General features: G+C 39.6%; 1 protein-coding gene across 2 annotated transcripts in view; it reads left to right on the top strand.

The window, feature by feature from the left end:
* The window catches only part of Cbl (Cbl proto-oncogene), a 69,505-nt gene extending 52,151 nt beyond the window's left edge, over positions 1-17,354 (top strand). For both annotated transcript variants that reach the window (XM_015489741.2, XM_048795753.1), the window contains exons 11-15: positions 2,039-2,133; positions 8,878-9,018; positions 9,383-9,480; positions 10,570-10,752; positions 11,673-17,354. In XM_015489741.2, the coding sequence (XP_015345227.2) occupies positions 2,039-2,133; positions 8,878-9,018; positions 9,383-9,480; positions 10,570-10,752; positions 11,673-11,962 (807 nt within the window). In that variant the 3' untranslated portion in view covers positions 11,963-17,354. The remainder of the gene's footprint in view (positions 1-2,038; positions 2,134-8,877; positions 9,019-9,382; positions 9,481-10,569; positions 10,753-11,672) is intronic.
* The last annotated feature ends 752 nt before the right edge of the window (positions 17,355-18,106 follow it).

Here is an 18,106-nt window from a genome sequence, read left to right as displayed (position 1 = left end):
GTTTTATTTATTTTATTTTATATAGTTAACAAATATCTGTGAGTATCATTTTATAGATCTAAGTTTTTTGATAGGCTTTGTACAGAATAACAGGTAATAAAACATAATCCCTGTTTTCAAGAAATGTATATGTTCACCACTGAGCCATATTCCCAGCCCGTATGTATGTGTGTATGGTTCGAAGGCAAGGTCTCCCTAGGTTGCTCTCAGCCTCTTGAGCTGCTGGGATTACAGGCATGCACCAATGCTCCCAGCTAGTTGTTTTTTGTTATTGTTGTTGTTTGTTTTTTGGGTTTTTTTTTTTGGTGGGGAGGGGGTTGGTAGTTTTTTACAGGAAAAAAGAACAAGCAAAACTGATTATACATACCTAAGGCATGGGAGTATTAGGATCTGGTCTGAATATAGTTTCAAGATAGATCAGAAGTATAACAGAAAGGCTTAAGGCATATTGTGGAATGATATGTAGAGCAGAAAGTGTATATTGGATCAGGAGAAAGGGCTAGAATGGAGCAATAACACTACATTATAAGGTCTTGAATACTCCCAAAAGAATTTGAATTTATTTCATAGGAAATGAGAACATTTAAAGGTTTAAATTAGTGCAATGATGTGACCAAAGTGATGGATTAAAGAGAATAATCTAATAGTAGGTTGCAAAGTAGATTAGAAAAAAGACAGGTTAATAATCCTTTGTCTAAGCATTCAATAAGGGGTTCGGAGCTGGGGGATGGGAGAGGAGGAATATTTGTAATTTATTGGTTCATTTGTGTACCCGGGAAAAAAGATCTTGCTTTCACAGATTTATTTTCTAGCCAGAGAAAGATAAAATAAACAAGTGAGTAAAATATATAGTAAGTTTGTAATGATAAAGGCCATGGAAAAGAACAGCTCAAAGAAGACTATATAGAGAGAGTTGAGTGGAGGTAGATGGTACAGGATAGGGTGGGGTATAATTCTTAGCAAAGAACTGAGCAGTAGGAAGGTGATCCTGAGGGAAGACCATTCCAGGATGAAAGGAGAAGAAGTGAGTTTGAAAGGGTATGTTTAAAAAATAAAGGGATATAGGCTGAGGTTATAGCTCAGTGCTTGCCTAGCATGTGTGAAATACTGGGTTTGATTCTCAGCACCACATATAAATAAATAAAATAAAGGTCCACAGACAACTGTGAGTGGGTGTATATGTATATAAATAAAGGAGTATAATATAGATGGTACCAAGCAAACAAGTGGAATAGTCATTGTCTCTGAACAGAAGTGGCAGCCAGATTAGGTGGAGCCTTTAGAGAGCACGAAATAGGCGTAAATCAGGAAGCTAGCAGTATGTGGAAAAGGCAAGAAATCACATGCATGTGTACTCCAAGGTTTTGGAACTGGTAACAAGAGACATGTTGAATTTGAAATGGACCTTTTTTTAAATTTTTTTTTAGATATTGATGAGCCTTTATTTTATTTATGTATTTTTATGCAGTGCTGAGAATTAAACCCAGGGCCTCACACACACCTCAGCTGAGATGGACATTTGATAGAAGTGATTAGGTGGTTGGAAATCTGAACAGACAAAATGGGAAGGATGGAGTTGTGAAATGTCTTGGCACTTGACTATTTCTTGGTTGTCTGGAAAGATACTTGTAACCAAGTAATACTTAAGTGGTACCTGTGTGCCTGGCAGTCTAATTAGAATGGATAGTTGTGACTTTCTGGTGGTATCAATACTGAATGACCATTTTGAGTTTGTGTATCCATCATTTAAGCTAGAAATAATATTTGTATAGATAAGCAATTTTCTTAAATCATTTTAGAATTAAAACAATCTGTTTCTCTGGCTCTTTTGAAATCTGTCTCCCTCTCCCTTACATTTAAAAGTTCTTCAAAGCCTGACAGCAATGATGTTTTTGTCAGAGGTGATAACCTGTAAGCATGGCTTGATTAGTGAGGTCCCTGTTTGTATTATCATTCTTGTGATTTTGAAAAGATTCAGTAAGAGGATATACTTAGCTATCCTAAGAAGATTCTTTTCAACACTTTCTTTACTTTCCAGAGTATGAATAGCAGCCCATTAGCAGGTCCAGAGTGTGAACACCCCAAAATCAAACCTTCCTCTTCTGCCAATGCCATTTATTCTCTGGCTGCCAGGTAAGTTTATTAAAGCTGTATTTCATTCACTGGAGTTAGTACTTTTAAACTGTTCGTTTGTAGAAAATCCAGAAAAGTGTAGAGGGAAATAAAAATTCCTCTGTATTTGTACAGTGTAGAAGTCATCATGTTTTGTTTTGGAATTTGTCTTTCTATTCTTTTTACTGTGTTTATAGATCATTCTTGCTGGGCTTGTCACATGTATCTTTTCAAGGAAGCAATTTTGGTTCTGTTGATTTTTCTTAAAAAAATTCTTGCTGGGTGTCGGTTTTCTGTGCCATTGCTTTCTGACTTTCTAATTTTTTCCCCTCCAGTTCTGGGCATTGAGCCTAGGATTTTGCATACTGAGCTACATCCCTAGTTTGTATTTTTTATTTGGGGACAAGATCTCACTAAGGTGCCCAGGCTGGCCTTGAGGTTGTGATCTTCCTACCTTAGCTTCCCAAGTAGTTGGGTTTATAGGCATACATGTACTACCATGCCCCACCTCTTCTCCATGCCCCACCTCTTCTTTTTCTTTTAAATATATGGTTTCAATATGTTGTCCAGGCTGGTCTTAAACGCATGAGCTCAAATGATCCTCCTGCCTCAGCCTCCCAAATAGCTAAGACTACAGGCATCTGCCACTGTTCCAAGCTTTTGCTCTTTTATCTTATTCTTCCAACTTTCTTCAGGCTTAATTTACTATTTTTCTAGCATCATGAAATGGATTCTGTGGGGTTTTTTTTTTTTTTTTAAGAGAGAGAGAATTTTTTAATATTTATTTTTTAGTTTTCGGTGGACACAACATCTTTGTTTGTATGTGGTGCTGAGGATTGAACCCGGGCCGCACGCTTGCCAGGCGAGCGCGCTACCACTTGAGCCACATCCCCAGCCCCAGGATTCTGTGTTATTCTGCTTGAGCTGCCATAACAAAATACCAAAGACTGGGTGCTTTAAACAGTGGAGATTTATTTACTGTTTAAATAATTCTAAAAAGATTTAAGAAAATTGGTTATCTACACAAATATTATTTCTAGCTTAAATGATAGATACACAATTCTGGAGGCTGGAAATCTGGGATTAGGGGGTCAGTTTCTGGTGAGGTTCCATGTTCAAATATAACCGTACTGGGTATGAGGGCTTGAACATGTGAATTTTGGGAAGGACACAAACATACAGTTCATAACAAGTGTTTAGCTGCATTCCACAAATTTTGATGTCATTTTCATTATTTTTTTAAAATATTTTTTTAATTGTTGGTGGACCTTTATTATTTAAATTTGGTGCTGAGAAGCAAACCTAATGCTCAACCCCAGCCTCCATTTTCATTTAAGTTCAAAATATATGATTTTTCTGTTGTTAATAATTCTTGAGTTATTTATGTGTTACCCAATTTTCAAATATTTAAAGATTTTCAGTTTTTCTGTTCTGCTTTCTGGCTTCTTTCTAATGTGGTTAGAGACCATCTTCTTTATTGACTAGTTTGTGGTAAGATCCAGTAATATGTGTCACCTTTATCTCATAAGATTGTATATTCTGCAGTTGTTGGGTATAGCATTCTGTACATGTTAGTGAAGTTGTGATCAAATCTTTTATTACTCAGATTTTTAACAATCTACCTATTCTATATTTTCAGATAACTGAAATGAGTTTGTTTGTTGAATTCTCCTCTATAATTGTGAATTTCTCTTTGTTCCTTTTAATTCAGTCCTTTTTTATTACATGTGTATTTAGTTTGTGTAATAATAGAAATTTAAAATTATTTATAGTAAATAGTGAGCATTTTTATTATCCTTAAATCTATTGTTTACTCAATAGTTCTGTTTCTTGCTTGTCTTAAATTTGCTTTTTCTTAATTAAAATGGCTTACATCAGCTGTCTTTTAGTTAGTATTTCTATGACCTTTCTCTACTCTTTTACTTTCAATTTTTCTATGACCTTTAAGGTATGTTTCCCTCAAGCAGTATATTTTGGGTTTTTCTTCCCTTAAATCCAGTCTGGCATTTTTGATCTTGAGGTAATCAGAATATTTGTTCTTACTCTTCTCCCCATTTTTCTAATCTTTTCTTGGTTCCTTTTTTCGTCTTTTCTTACTTTCTTTTGAATTAAAGGTTTTTTCTTAGCCATTTCATCCCTTCGGTTATTCTTTTAATATTTATTCTGGAGAGCTGGGCATGGTGGTATACACCTGTAATCCCAACAACTTGGGAGGCTGAAGCAGGATGATCACAACTTTGAGGCTAGCCTGAGCAATTGACAGTGAAACGCTGTCTCACAATAAAAATGAAAAGGGCTAAAGGTATAGCTCAGTGGTAAGCATTCCTGAGTTCAGTCCTTGATACCAAAAAAAAAAAAAAAAGTTATCCTGGAGATTCCAACATGTACTCTTGATTTGTTAGAATATGCTTTAAATCAGTGTCTCCTGATACTTCTGGACATTTAAATTTCTCTTGGGGGCTGGGGATGTGGCTCAAGCGGTAGCGCGCTCGCCTGGCATGCGTGCGGCCCGGGTTCGATCCTCAGCACCACATACAAACAAAGATGTTGTGTCCGCCAAAAGCTAAAAAATAAATATTAAAAAAATAAATAAGGGGCTGAGGATGTGGCTCAAGCGGTAGCGCGCTCGCCTGGCATGCGTGCGGCCCGGGTTCGATCCTCAGCACCACATACAAACGAAGATGTTGTGCCCGCCAAATACTAAAAAAAATAAAATAAAAAATAAATAAATAAATAAATAAATTTCTCTTGGATTTATCCTACAGTGCTCCTTACTTGTTCCTGCTGTTCTCTGAATGCTTTCCATCTCCCTAAAAAACTTCCTTTAGTGTGTGTGTGTGCTTACGTGTGTGATTGTGTGTTTAATGCTCTTCTATCAGTTGATTCAAATTTTGTTTGACTGAAAATATCTTCATTGCACCCCCTCCCCCTGTACTGAGTATTAAACCCATGGTGCTCTACAATAGAGCTATATATGCCCAGCCCTTTTTATGTTTTATTTTGAGACAACATCTTCCTGAGTTTCCCAGGCTGGCCTCAAACTTGTAGCCTTCTGCATAAGCTGGGTTTTCAACACATGCCACCACGTCCAACTTTACCTTTTTTTTTTTTCTTTTTGGTAGAACTGGGGATTGAACCCAGGGGGTGCTTTACCACTGAGTTCCATTTTTACATTTTAAAAAAAAAATTTATGACAGGGTCTCACTCTATTGCTGAGACTGGCCTTGATCTTGCAATCCTCCTGCCTCAGCCTTCTGAGTAGTTGAGATTATAGGCCTGTACCAGCACACCTATCTCTCAGCCAGTATTTCTTAAAACAGATTGAACTTTGTAATCTTTCTTTATCTGGGCCTCTAATTTCTTGAACATCATCAGATTCTTTCACTGTCTTCTACCGCTCGTTACAGGCTTGCTTGCATATTTTCCATTCTCTTTTATCTTGTTTCTTGAACATATGAATTATAATTATTTTAAAGGCTGTATCTGATAACTGTAGCTCTGTCTCTAGAGATTAGCAAGATGACCACAGTAACTGCTTGGCTCTTCAGTTGCTCACGACTACCCGCTTGATTTCTCAGAATCTAGCCCCATGCATGAAGAGTTTAGGGATTAGTAATAGCTTTAGGAAATTACAGGCAGAATTTTAGGCCTACTTCTTTGCTGTTTCCTTCCCTGGGATTTTTTTTTTTTTTTTTTTTAAGTTGTAGATGGACACAATGCTTTTATTTTATTTATTTTTATGCAGTGCTGAGGATCGAACCCAGTGCCTCACATGTGTTAGGCAAGTGCTCTACCGCTGAGCCACACTGAGGATTTTTGGCTCCCCACATCTTGGTTGTCATGACACCTCAAAATTCCAGTCTCTCTCCCTAATCCATTGAGATCTACTTCAAATCCCAAATTCAGAACTCCAAATTTGAGGGTTGCTTCAGTGTCATCATCATCGTTGTCATCGTATCGTCATTGGTGTCCTCTTTAATGTTTTTTTTTTTAGTTGTGGATGGACACATACCTGTATTTAATTTATTTTTTTGTGGTGCTGAGGATCAAACCCAGTGCCTCATATGTGTTAGGCAAGCGCTCTGCCACTGAACCACAACCCCAGCCTGTATTCTTGAATCTCGGTCTATGAAGTTCTGGTTTCCTGGTTGCTCTCCAGTACTTTTTTTTAAAGTATATATTGCCAAAATACTTTGTGACAAGGAAATACATTTTATACTTTTATGAACTTCATCAAAGAGATGGGAGGAAGGGGTGCTGGGGGTAGAACCCAGGGTCTTTTGCATGCTAGGCAAGAGCTCTGCTACTGAGCTCTACACCGCAGCCCTAAAGTATTTTTGGATAGCTCTCTTAATAGGACTTCTTTTTTGTTAATTTTAGAAAACATAGATAAGCAATACTGAAGGAATAAGAGTTATCTGTAATCTTATTTTACCTAGAGTCAAATAGTAATTATTCACAATTTGATGTATGTTCTTTGTTATTCTTATGTGTATGGAATCATCATTGAGGCTGGTTTTCGCTAGACATATTTGAACATTTTTGCATGTCATTACATATTCTTCTTCTATGTTGATTTTCAAATTATTTTCAAGCAGTGTGACTGACTCTAGGGGAACCCTGATTTGTAAGATAAGGATAGGTCTATGGTAGTGGAAGCAGAAGTAGGCTGTAGCCTCTTAGGTCCTGAGTAAAACCTCTAAAGGCCCCAAGAGCCAGCAATTGGCACCAGCTCTCTTACTCTCTGTGTGGGTCAAAGTCTACTTATTCAGTATGCTATTATTGGATATGTAGGTTGTACCACCCCCCGCACCGCGCCCGGTGTTATAAGTCATGCTGTCATGAGTATTCTTGATTGCTTCCCAAGGGAAAACTCTTAGAAGTGGAATTTCTGAGACCCAGGATGCACATGTGATGAAGTGCTTTTGTTGAATCATACTACAGAAAAGTTGTAACAACTTGTTTCTACAGCTATATATACTCATTTATTTCCTTACACTTTTACTGACACTTGGTCTTTTCCACTTGTTAAAAATTACGAACTGGGCTGGGGATGTGGCTCAAGCGGTAGCGCGCTCGCCTGGCATGCGTGCGGCCTGGGTTCGATCCTCAGCACCACATACAAACAAAGATGTTGTGTCCGCCGAAAACTAAAAAGAATAAATATTAAAAATTCTTAAAAAAAAAAAAAAAATTACGAACTGAGCCAGGCGTGGTGGTGCATGCCTGTAATCCCAGCTGCTCAGGAGGCTGAGGCAGGAGGATCACAAGTTCAAAGCCAGCCTCAGCAACTTAGTTAGTCCTTAAGCAACTTAGGGAGATCCTGTCTTAAAATCAGGGGATAAAAGGGGGGTGATAGGGATGTGGCTCGGTGGTTTAGTGCCCCTGGGTTCAATCCCTAGTACCACCAAAAAAAAAAAAGGAAAAAAAAAAATTACAAGCAGAATAAAAGTGAAAGAATCCTAGACTGAACCCACCTGAATTCAAATTTTAGTATTTTTTTTCTTTATCACATTATCTGTGTTTCATCCATTGCTCTCTCTTGGTTGTTTGTGTATTTCAAAGCAAATTGTAGATACTAGCACACTTCTGCTTAAGTCTTCAGCATGCATTGTATAAATCTTAAGAGAATATTTGCTGAATTTTTACGAGGCATACGTAAGGGAAGTTTTTCAACAATAAAAGTGGTAGGTAGACATAAGAAAAAATCTCACATGAGATTTGATTGGAAAATTAAACATTAAATAAAGAGAGACAAATAAATGCAAGAGGTAGTCTTTGTAGAGAATTTAGAATATGCTAACAAAAAGTGTAAAGAAAAAGAGAGGAGAAACTCAAATTCATACTCTAAGAGGCAATTTGTATGTGTGTCTGTTTCTTTTTTGGGAGCCAGGGGAGTACTGGGAATTAAACCCAGGGGCACTTAACCACTGAGCCTCATCCCCAGCCCTTTTTAAATTTTATTTAGAGACAGAGTCTGACTGAGTTGCTTAAGGCCTCAGTCTCCCGAGTCACTGGGGTTACAGGTGGGTGCCACTGTGCCCAGCAGTGTGTGTTTCTTACACAAAATTGATTGGTGTTTTGTCTTCTTTCATAGAGTAGGATGGCAATTTTGTTTCAAAAGCTTCTGGGTAAAGAATTATGTATGTTAAATGTAAGACCAAGATCCCTGAAATCAGAAACTTGGGATCTAGTCCCAAAATTGATGGTTAACTACCAAGTTACTTTTTTTCCTCTTTTTATTTTAGATTTTTTTTTTATGTCAAATATTGAAGAGAAAAAGTATTTATACTCTAAGGTGATATGTGAGAAAGATTTGGACAAGCTATGTATTCTTTGAAACCATGGGTAGACTTGAGAATTAGAATTTGATATACATTCCTAGCATGTGAAGAAATGCCACCTGCCATTTCTTATTTCACACCCAGTGAAAGAAAAACTAAGGTAGTAGCTTTAAAACTGAGACACTATGATGGAACTTATTTGGAGGTTGGAACTAACTGGTGGTATGGCCATAACTTAGGTATCTATCTCAATGTGACACATCTCAAAACATAAGAGCCACACCTTTGGTCATTTGAGCATAGTGTTTTTGGTGTGCTTTTTGCTAATCTCCTATCTTACCAGTAGAAACGGTAGTTTCTTAGATGGCATGTATTTGTTCTGTCAAATTTGAGTTGTGTCTGTTTTGAAACTGTTTATTTCATATTGGAAACTTTTCCAGCTATTGATTCTTTTTTCTTTTTTAAAAAATTTATCTTCCAGACCTCTTCCTGTGCCAAAACTGCCACCTGGGGAGCAGGGTGAGAATGAGGAGGACACAGAATATATGACTCCCTCTTCTAGGCCAATAGGGCTCCAAAAGCCAGAACCAAAACGGCCTTTGGAGGCAACCCAGAGTTCACGGTAAGTTCACAACAACCATGTAGGGCCAGATACCTTTATATGGATAATTCAGTTGACATCCCTCACCTGCTTCACTTGCTACTTGTATGTACTGTTAGCCAGCCAGAAGTAACAGCAGAAAGATAAATCTGGTCCCTAAAGTCTCTTGAAGCAATAAACAGTTCCACTTACATTAGTATCACAGTAACTTCCAAAACACGAATTATCTGTAACTTGTAACAAGAGTTGATCTTAAAACATTTACTAGTTATTTTGGTACAAGGAGAATATGTTGTCTTTAGAGGATCAGGGTCTAGGGTAGTCTCAATAGGTTGCAGGTAACGTTTATTTCCAAAGATCATTTTGCTTCTTATTTCTGGTTCAGAGTATGTGATTGTGACCTGCAGATTGATAGCTGTACCTATGAAGCAATGTATAATATTCAGTCCCAGGCGCCATCTGTCACCGAGAACAGCACCTTTGGTGAGTTGCTTCTCTGCTACTTAAAAATCAGTGATGGGCTGGGGGTGTGGCTCAATCGGTAGCGGGCTCGCCTGGCATGCGTGTGGCCTGGGTTCGATCCTCAGCACCACATACAAACAAAGATGTTGTGTCCGCCGAAAACTAAAAGAATAAATATTAAAAAAATTCTTTCTCTCTCTTTTAAAAAAAAAAAAAATCAGTGATGTGCTACAGGAATGAACCTATAATATTTAACTAATGAGATAGCTTGACCTACAGAGAAAATTATTACTAAAATTACTAAAGATGTTTTCTTTTTTGGACCGGGGATTGAACTCAGGGGCACTTGACCACTGAACCACATCCCCAGTCCTATTTTATATTTTATTTAGAGACAGGGTCTCATCGAGTTGTTTAGTGCCTCGCTTTTGTTGAAGCTGGCTTTCAACTCACGATCCTCCTGCTTCAGTCTCCAAGCTGCTGGAATTATAGGCACGCACCACTGTGCCCAGCTATTTTAAGTAATCTTATTTGGCAAAACAAGGTGGGGCAGTCGCCTCCCTTTTTTATATCCTTTCCACACAGCTAGTTCCTTTTGTGATTTTTCGTTCTCCCAAGGCCTAGAGACATTTGAATTATATGGCCTAGACCTGCAATGCTGGCAGACTCTTTTATTCCCATTGCATTGATGAAATTTTTGTGTGTGGGGGTGATACATGCTCAATTCCCATACTAACTAGCTTACCAAGTTGAAAGTTCAAATAAGCCTGCAAACATAGGACGCTTTGGCTGATCTCCTGAGGTGAGGTGCAGATAGAATTGCTATAAAATTGCACTTGAGTCTTTGGCATCAGTAATTTCTAACCTTACAAGAGTGACCTTTCACAGGTTCAACAACAGAACTACAGAATTGGTACACATTTTATTTTTTTGTTTGTTCTGTCACCTTCAATAGTGTCTCATATTGGTGTCCAGCCTGCCGTAGACATTGAGTACTTATTAAATGAAGTAAATGTGCGTGTGTGCATGAATGAATAGATGCTTCTGGGTTAAAATGTGTTAGAAGTTGAGTTATGTCAGAAGAAGATAATTTTATGAACTTTTCTCCAGGTGAAGGGAATTTGGCTGCAGCCCACACCAACACTGGCCCTGAAGAATCAGAAAATGAGGATGATGGATATGATGTCCCTAAGCCACCTGTGCCAGTTGTGCTGGCCCGCCGAACTCTCTCAGACATCTCTAATGCCAGCTCCTCCTTTGGCTGGTTGTCTCTGGATGGTGATCCCTCGACAAGTGAGTCTCCAGGCTCCCTTGAGCCTGTCCTGAATTGCTGTCTAGCTCCTAATTTATACCGAAACAGATGATGTCCTCTCATGGCAGTAAGTCAGTAAGTAGTAGTGGTAGACTAAATAAATTCTGTGTCTAAATGGAAGAAAAGCTGGTTCTAGAACTCAAAGTAGGAAATGAAAGTAATATGGCTCTTCCCATTCTGGGAGTAGGTAGGGTTTCTAGCTCTTCTGAGTAGGCCTGTGACAGAAGTAATTAACCTTGATGGTTCAGACCACACATTCCTTTTTCCTGGCCCTGGCCCTGGCCCACTGGGAAGGAGGCATGCTGCCCTGGAACACACACAGAATGGGCCAAGAGCCAGCCCACATTGAGCCTTGACTGTTGGGGCTCAACAGCACCTGTGGCAGCAGCCAGAGTTGCTGTCATTTTGGAAGTTGAAGAGAGCTTTCAGGACAGCTGGTGGAAAAGATCTACAGCATCCAGTTGCCTAAACAGGTGGTGATCACCACTCAACCTGGCTTAAGGCATCTTCACTGCAACTTGGGCTAATTTCTGCCTTTTTGTTTATAGGAGTTTAGTATCTGCTCTGGTCCATTCAGAATTTTTAAAAATCCAGATGATTATATGTGTGAAAACATTGCTAAGTATAAATCATGATGCAGATGTTACATACTCACAGTAACAGTTATTGTTGATAAAACAGGTGCATGGTATATTTAGAAGGTGGCACTTACTATAAGGAGGTGGCTAGATCCAAGAGCCTTTTAACCTCTAAAACCCAGCTTTGTGACAGGGGAGTACATGCCCCTAATTAACAGGGGTCAGTAATATCTTGATATTAATATATTGTTGTTACTATTATTACTGCCATTAAATGAGGATTTCCCCCAGGTTTGCAAATATTTCTTTCCTATTTCTTCTAGACTTCACTGAGGGTTCCCAAGTTCCTGAGCGGCCCCCTAAACCATTCCCTCGGAGAATCAACTCTGAACGAAAAGCAGGTAGCTGTCAGCAAGGTGGCAGTGCTACCGCCACACCTCCTGCTGCCTCCTCACCTCAGCTCTCCAGTGAGATCGAGAACCTCATGAATCAGGGTTACTCCTATCAGGACATTCAGAAAGCTTTGGTCATTGCCCACAACAACATTGAAATGGCCAAAAACATCCTCCGGGAATTTGTTTCTATTTCTTCCCCTGCCCATGTGGCCACCTAGCACATCCCTCCCTGCAGCGGCTTCAGAGGACCCACGAGCCAGGCTCTTACTTAAGGAGCACCTAGGAGGGCAGAGGCTCCTTTGGGGACTTCACAATGAGGTCCTGCCCTCTCTGTAGGTATCACACCTGTGGTTCCAAGATTTCAAAGCAGTGGAATGAAAATGGAGCAGCTAGTGTGTTTTATTATTATATTGGTCTTGAGAGTGCATTTGAAGGTGTCCTTCAGTCCCCACCAGGAGAGTGAGTGGATTTTTATTACATGGTAGCCTACCTGGGGGAACAGTCCAGAAAGTAGTAGAACAGGTATTGTGCTGTAAACCCTAACGGAGGACATAAGACTTTTCTGGGTTAAGGATGTGACTCTGTGTGTGTGTGTGTGTGTGTGTGTGTGTGTGTCTGTCTGTCTGTCTGTGGTTGTATGTGTCCTGTGATTATGATGATCCTGCTGTGTGTGTTAATTCCAGGCGGGGAATTGGCACAAGAGGTTCAGGAAGGAATCTTTTAAAGACTTCTATCTACTGTGGTATTACCCCTAACTCTAGTGTGTATTACAACTTCAACACTCCACTTTGGCTTAGATTATCATGTGCATAGCTCATATTTTCAGAATTCCCTTCCTCTGTTCTATCCCTTTGCTCTGTTCTTTCCCCTATCAGCTTATTTTTCCTCCTCCTTGGTTTTCTGTCATTGTCAGCAGGCTTGCTGTGGCCAGCCTTCCTGAGGCTAAGCAGCTTTTATAGGATGTTCCTTATTACATGTGATGGTGTTTGGGAGAGAGAGTACTGTTGCTACGTTGTTATGGTTTTGTTTGACACTAGGAGCTAACACTGGTCACTCCAAAGCACTATTTCTATAGGAACATTGAATTTGTTAAAATAAAATGTTTGAACTATCTTAATTACATAATGACTAATTTGAGATAGAGGCCTTCAAATACATTCCATGTCCTCCCCAGAAAATAGTCTGGGGGAGTCCGTTGCCTTGGTGCCAGGTGTGTGTCCTGGTATAGGTCATGAGTCTTTCTACTTAATGGAAAGGGAAGAACATTTGTTTCCAGGATAATTTTCTGGCCCTAATACCACAAAGTTTTTGGAAAGCTTCATTCACATGCTATTTAGATGCACAAAATAGATAGTAAGGATTTGGATTTATTTGTTCAGTTTTTCTTCCTCATGCATTAATTTCAGCTTATATTATGTTTTACATTTCTCCCTTTGAGCATGAGCCAGGTTAGATTTTCCAAAATGGCTTTTATCTTTGCCCTTTAAGGAGTAGGGATACCACCTATGGTAGCACAGTGTTTTGCTGATAATCAGCATCTTTCCTACTTTGGTGCTGCCCAGTGACTTGGTTTTCTCTTGTGTCTAGGGCTAGGGAATGAAATGTCTCTTTCCTCTCTTCCCTTTTTTTTTCCCCTTAGGTATATGCTTTATAGTAAATAGGCATCATTCATTACAAAAAATGACTCTATTCAAAGACAATATGGGGAAGAGCTGGCAGTTTATGTAGTTGCAAGTTCATAAAGCTTAGGTGTCCAGTTGGGAGTCCTGTTCTTCAGTTCCTGTGGATAGTGCTCTATGGCCCCTTGAGTTCAGTTCTCTGTCCTGAGTCTTTTGCTGACTTCCCTAATGGTGGTATCCTTCCTCCATGTCATAAGCAAGGCTGCTCTTGGATAAATTACCTTCCTTGGGATCTAAATCTTGCTTTTGTCATTAGGTTCAGACAAAAATGGCTCGCCTTAAACCTGCTTTCTTTCCATTCTTGGCATCTTTGGAACTGAAACCTTTACTAACGCTTCTCTTGGTATCCAGCTACTTCTAGATCTTTTATTTTTGTCCTCTTATCCCTGAACTATTTATATTTCTGGAGCAGAGCAAACTCTAGTACAGGACCTCATATTGATTTGCATAGCCCACCAGCAGGTGCAGGAGGCCCTACTCTGGGGTGGAGGGAGGCAGGGAAAGTGGGTACTGAGTGGCAAAGAGTAGTCTACCATCCTCTTCTAAAAACTGACAACATTCATTTTGCATTTTGTTTCACTATTAAAGGACTAGACAAAGAACTAGAAAAAAAGACAGCAGTTTCCAGGCCTGTCCATGGTGTAATTCTTCTTTCTCTACAGCTACTGTCCATAGTCAAGATCTGTCAAGAAAACCAAGCAGTCACTGCATCTCTTTTGCCTGTCCAGTGTATTCACATCTTCTGTGGAGGTTATTGCTCATACTGGCTAGACTAAGGGTCATTTCATCCTTTATTTTCCTGAGCACCTGTGTAGCTCTTCAAGTCAGCCCTGAAAAAAGTGTCTAGGTTGCTGGTGGAGCACATGCATTGTTGACTGGCTTGGGTAGTTTTAGTTTGTCAGGTGTGTATCTGCAGACACTGAAGGCTTTGAACCATTACATGAGGACCTATCCTTTGGATGTTGTAAGGACATATGTGGGCTTGTGCCTGAAATTGCCAGGTAAGCTTCAGGAAGGTTTTCACATGGCTCTTGTTTTCAAAATAGTCTCAAAACTTGAATTTCTTACATTTTCTTTTGAATAAGTCACCATTAACCATTTCTTATCCTCCATTCATATGGTAATTTTTAATTCTTTGGCACTTGCTCTGAATTTAACTAAAATTGCCCTTTCAGGCTTTTGAGTTTTCCCATGTTGGCAAGATCTCCTAATTACATATAGTCAATATGGTCAGGAGACCCACTTTAATGTTTTCCTTTTTATCAAATTAATTAAACCATTCTATTCAACCTAATTTCCTGTTTTCCCCACGTTTTCCTGACTTGCTTTACATAGCCTGCCTCATTGCTGGGTCTTCCAGGTACTGTGACTGGACTTTTCCAGCTGCCTCTCCCATGTTCCTTCTACTAAAATGAAAGGGTTTTAAGTGAACTCTATAATATACCTCCCTTTAGTTAAATAATAGACTCATCTCAGCATGTATCTGTTAATATTTATTTAAATATTGATCTCTACCTGTGCATGGCTATTCTCCTGTACTAGTCTTCTCTTTCTCTCCACAATCCCACCCTATATATTCTGCCTTTTTTTTTTTTCTGTTCTCTTTCTCTTTGTAGACAGACTCTCATTGCCAGAGTCCGAGATGTGGGATACTATTAGTATCATTAGCTGTTCTGTAGATTAAAAAAAGGGGGGGGGGAGGGAGGTTGCTATTCTTTATACTTAAAGTATTTACTTCCTTTATAGAAAAGTAAAATGTGTTTTATGGTCCCAAAAGCAACTTACAAATTAATTTTTGTAACAACTTTCTTGCAAACTAGGGATCAGCTTTAAGACACCTTTAACAAGATCTAGAGTTTTTTGTAGGTGATTAGCAGTGGTGTTAATGCAGAATATTTTCCTACCTCATGTCATGAAAGTTAGAAGGTTACTGACCTTATATTTTGCTTTTGCTGTTGGTCTTTTTGACTCTGGAATGACCATTGTCCACTGAATACTGCCCTGGTTATAGCAGTTCAGTTGTTCACTCAGCAAATGTTTGGGTGATTAGCATGCACCAGGAATGTCAGCTATATGTTATTCCCTTCCACTACATGGTAGTTTACTGATGTTGAGGGATTGTACTTCAGGCTATCTAGCACTTGAATTTGATCCTAAAATATCTCCTCCAAATAAGATTGTACAATTTTATTCACAGCTTTTATGCAGACAACTATTCTTAAAGATCTGTGCTGGTTAAAATCAGTCTAAGACTTTCCCCTGAAATCCCTGTTGTTTTCCTATAGCTTTTATAATATTGAGGAGATTCCTTGGTCTGAGTTTCATGTATACCCACCTTTGTTATGTCTTTCAGTGGAATCTATTTGGCTTAAGAGGTATGTTGGCTTAGAGTTGTATAGTAGGGCATTAAATGTTTAAGCAAAGGATCTGCCCACAGCCCCTTTTCAATCTAGTGCCTTCTTTGATCTTTTTACTGAGCTGCTTGTGTCCCTAATCCCCATTCTTGCGAAGGTTTCTCTTTTAGCCTTCTGTTACCTTTTACCATCCCTTACTACTGGGGATTTGTTTTCCAATCCTTCAGCGGCCTTTGCAGCTAATTCCATGTCATTGAAGGGGTGGAGGTAGGAGGCATCTGTCTTTGGATCCTGATTTTCAGTGGATTGTGTGGTCTTCTGAGAGCCAGTCAGTAGTACAGACTGGACTCAGTGCTCTGTATCAGCCTTTCCTTCAGAGCAGGGAACCACAGAGATGTCAGAGCTTAGTATCAACACCTTATTATTCTCCTAAACCCTAACACTTCAAAATTCAATCTAAAGTATTCTAACTTCACCTAAAACATTTCTATTACAACTTTGATCTTAGTCTACATTAGCAATCTTTCTTTAGGAAATGCACATAACCACTTAATTCATGAAGGAGGGCAGATGGTGGAACCAGGTTGAGATTGTATTTTAACTTTCCTGGTTACGGATCCTTTGGATACAAGAAATATTCCAGGTAAAGAAAGGAGGAAGTCAGTGATAAGGATGCAGAATATTTTTATGGAACCCAGGATAGGAAGTACAGTTGATTCTTGCATGGTCCCTCCTGCTTCATAGCCTGTTTGCATGGATAGCCTCCAAATAGGCACCCCAGTCCTCAAGTCCATGTGACCCTCCAGCTCTAGGGATCACCACAACCACGAACAGATTCCCAGTTCCTCTTAGTTCATATTCTTAAGAAAGAATAAACTCAGCCCAGCATGTTGATCAGATGTCCATCCTTGACCATTTGGCCTTCAGGAAGAACAGGAAAGTGTGGCAAATGGCAGCAGCAGCAGAGCTAGGGACTTCTACTCCAGTGGTAAAGCTGCTGTTGTCCTGCTTTTTTGAGAGTGGGAAGACAGGCATCAGAAGGTGTCTGGGTCATCGAGCAAATCCTTAGAATCACTTTAATTCTGCTCACTGTCTTTGTTTCTTCTTTATTTCTTACTCTTCTTCTTCTTATGAGTCTTGGCATCCAAGATTTTTTTCCTCCCTCTTGAGGGCATGCTAGTCTGTTCCTAGGTGGCATTTCTTAGCCACCCTTCAACCTCAGGTCTTCAGCCTTCTTTCATGTCACTGAGAACAGATCACGATTCCACTTAGCTACTACCCTTGAGTTTGTGGACTCTTCAGGTTTTAGTGTTGAGTATCTATCCATCCTGTGAGCTCCTGGCTATCTTGCATCTCCTCTTCTCCTCTTCCTTGTTGTCCTGTGTGAGGGAGCTCTACAGTGTTGTTCCTAGGCACCTCAGAAACTGCTTTGCTGGAGCCAGTAAAAATGGGTGAGAGTTGGGATGTTTCCAGGATATAGAGATTCCAGTGTAGTATAGAGCTTCTACTGCAAGCTCCTTAGATAGGATGTATTTCCCTGTCCAGTTGTTTTCCTTTATATTAAAGCTTTTTTTTTTTTTTTTTTTTTTTAAACTTTGCTTCACCTTGCCTGGATCTGTTGTTTTTCCCATCCTGAGCCTGTTTTGCATTGTAAGGCATTTTATATGCCTTGCTTATAACTTTTTTAAACTACCAGAGTCATTTGATATACACAGAAGTAACCTAATAATCCAAAGACATACATCAAGGCACATGGAAGGGTAGGTCACCAGATTTTGTGTTTGATAGTCTAGTCTAGGCTCCTAAATTAAGGATTAGAGGGACAGTAGTGCCATGTGCCTTCACAGTGTCCCAGGAAATCTGGGTTGTTCCAAAGGGAAGAAGAATCAGTATTCCTTGGTTCCAGAAAGTAGTAAAAGAGGAAGAGATGGAGAAATAGGGATGGAGAGAGCAGACCCTGCACATTCATTCAGCGTCAAATGGAAAGCCCCCAGGCAGAAGGGCCAGCTGTTGACTAACAGACTAACAGCTGTTTGGAGATCTTGCCGCCCCTTTCCCTAGTATAGTGTTTGAGAAAAATGTGGCTGACCACTCCCTGTGTTTTACAGAGTCAAGGCTGGAAGCCAGCCTCAGATCTCCTGATCTGGCAGCTGAACAAATCAGCAGAGTTCTGATCACCTGGCTTTGTAATCCTGATTCAGTCCCAAAAGAGAATGTGAGCGGCAACCCTCCACATTGCCTTGCACAGGTTTTTTTCCTACCCTGAACCCGATGGAAGGCCAGAGAAGATGATTGCTCAGCACTTCTGCAAGCAGCTCCTCAGGCTTTG

Source organism: Marmota marmota, unplaced genomic scaffold, assembly GCF_001458135.2.
Source record: "Marmota marmota marmota unplaced genomic scaffold, marMar, whole genome shotgun sequence".
NCBI classification, from domain to species: domain Eukaryota; kingdom Metazoa; phylum Chordata; class Mammalia; order Rodentia; family Sciuridae; genus Marmota; species Marmota marmota.
The sequence above is the reverse complement of the archived record's forward strand: the minus strand, read 5'-3'. Positions and strand labels throughout refer to the sequence as shown.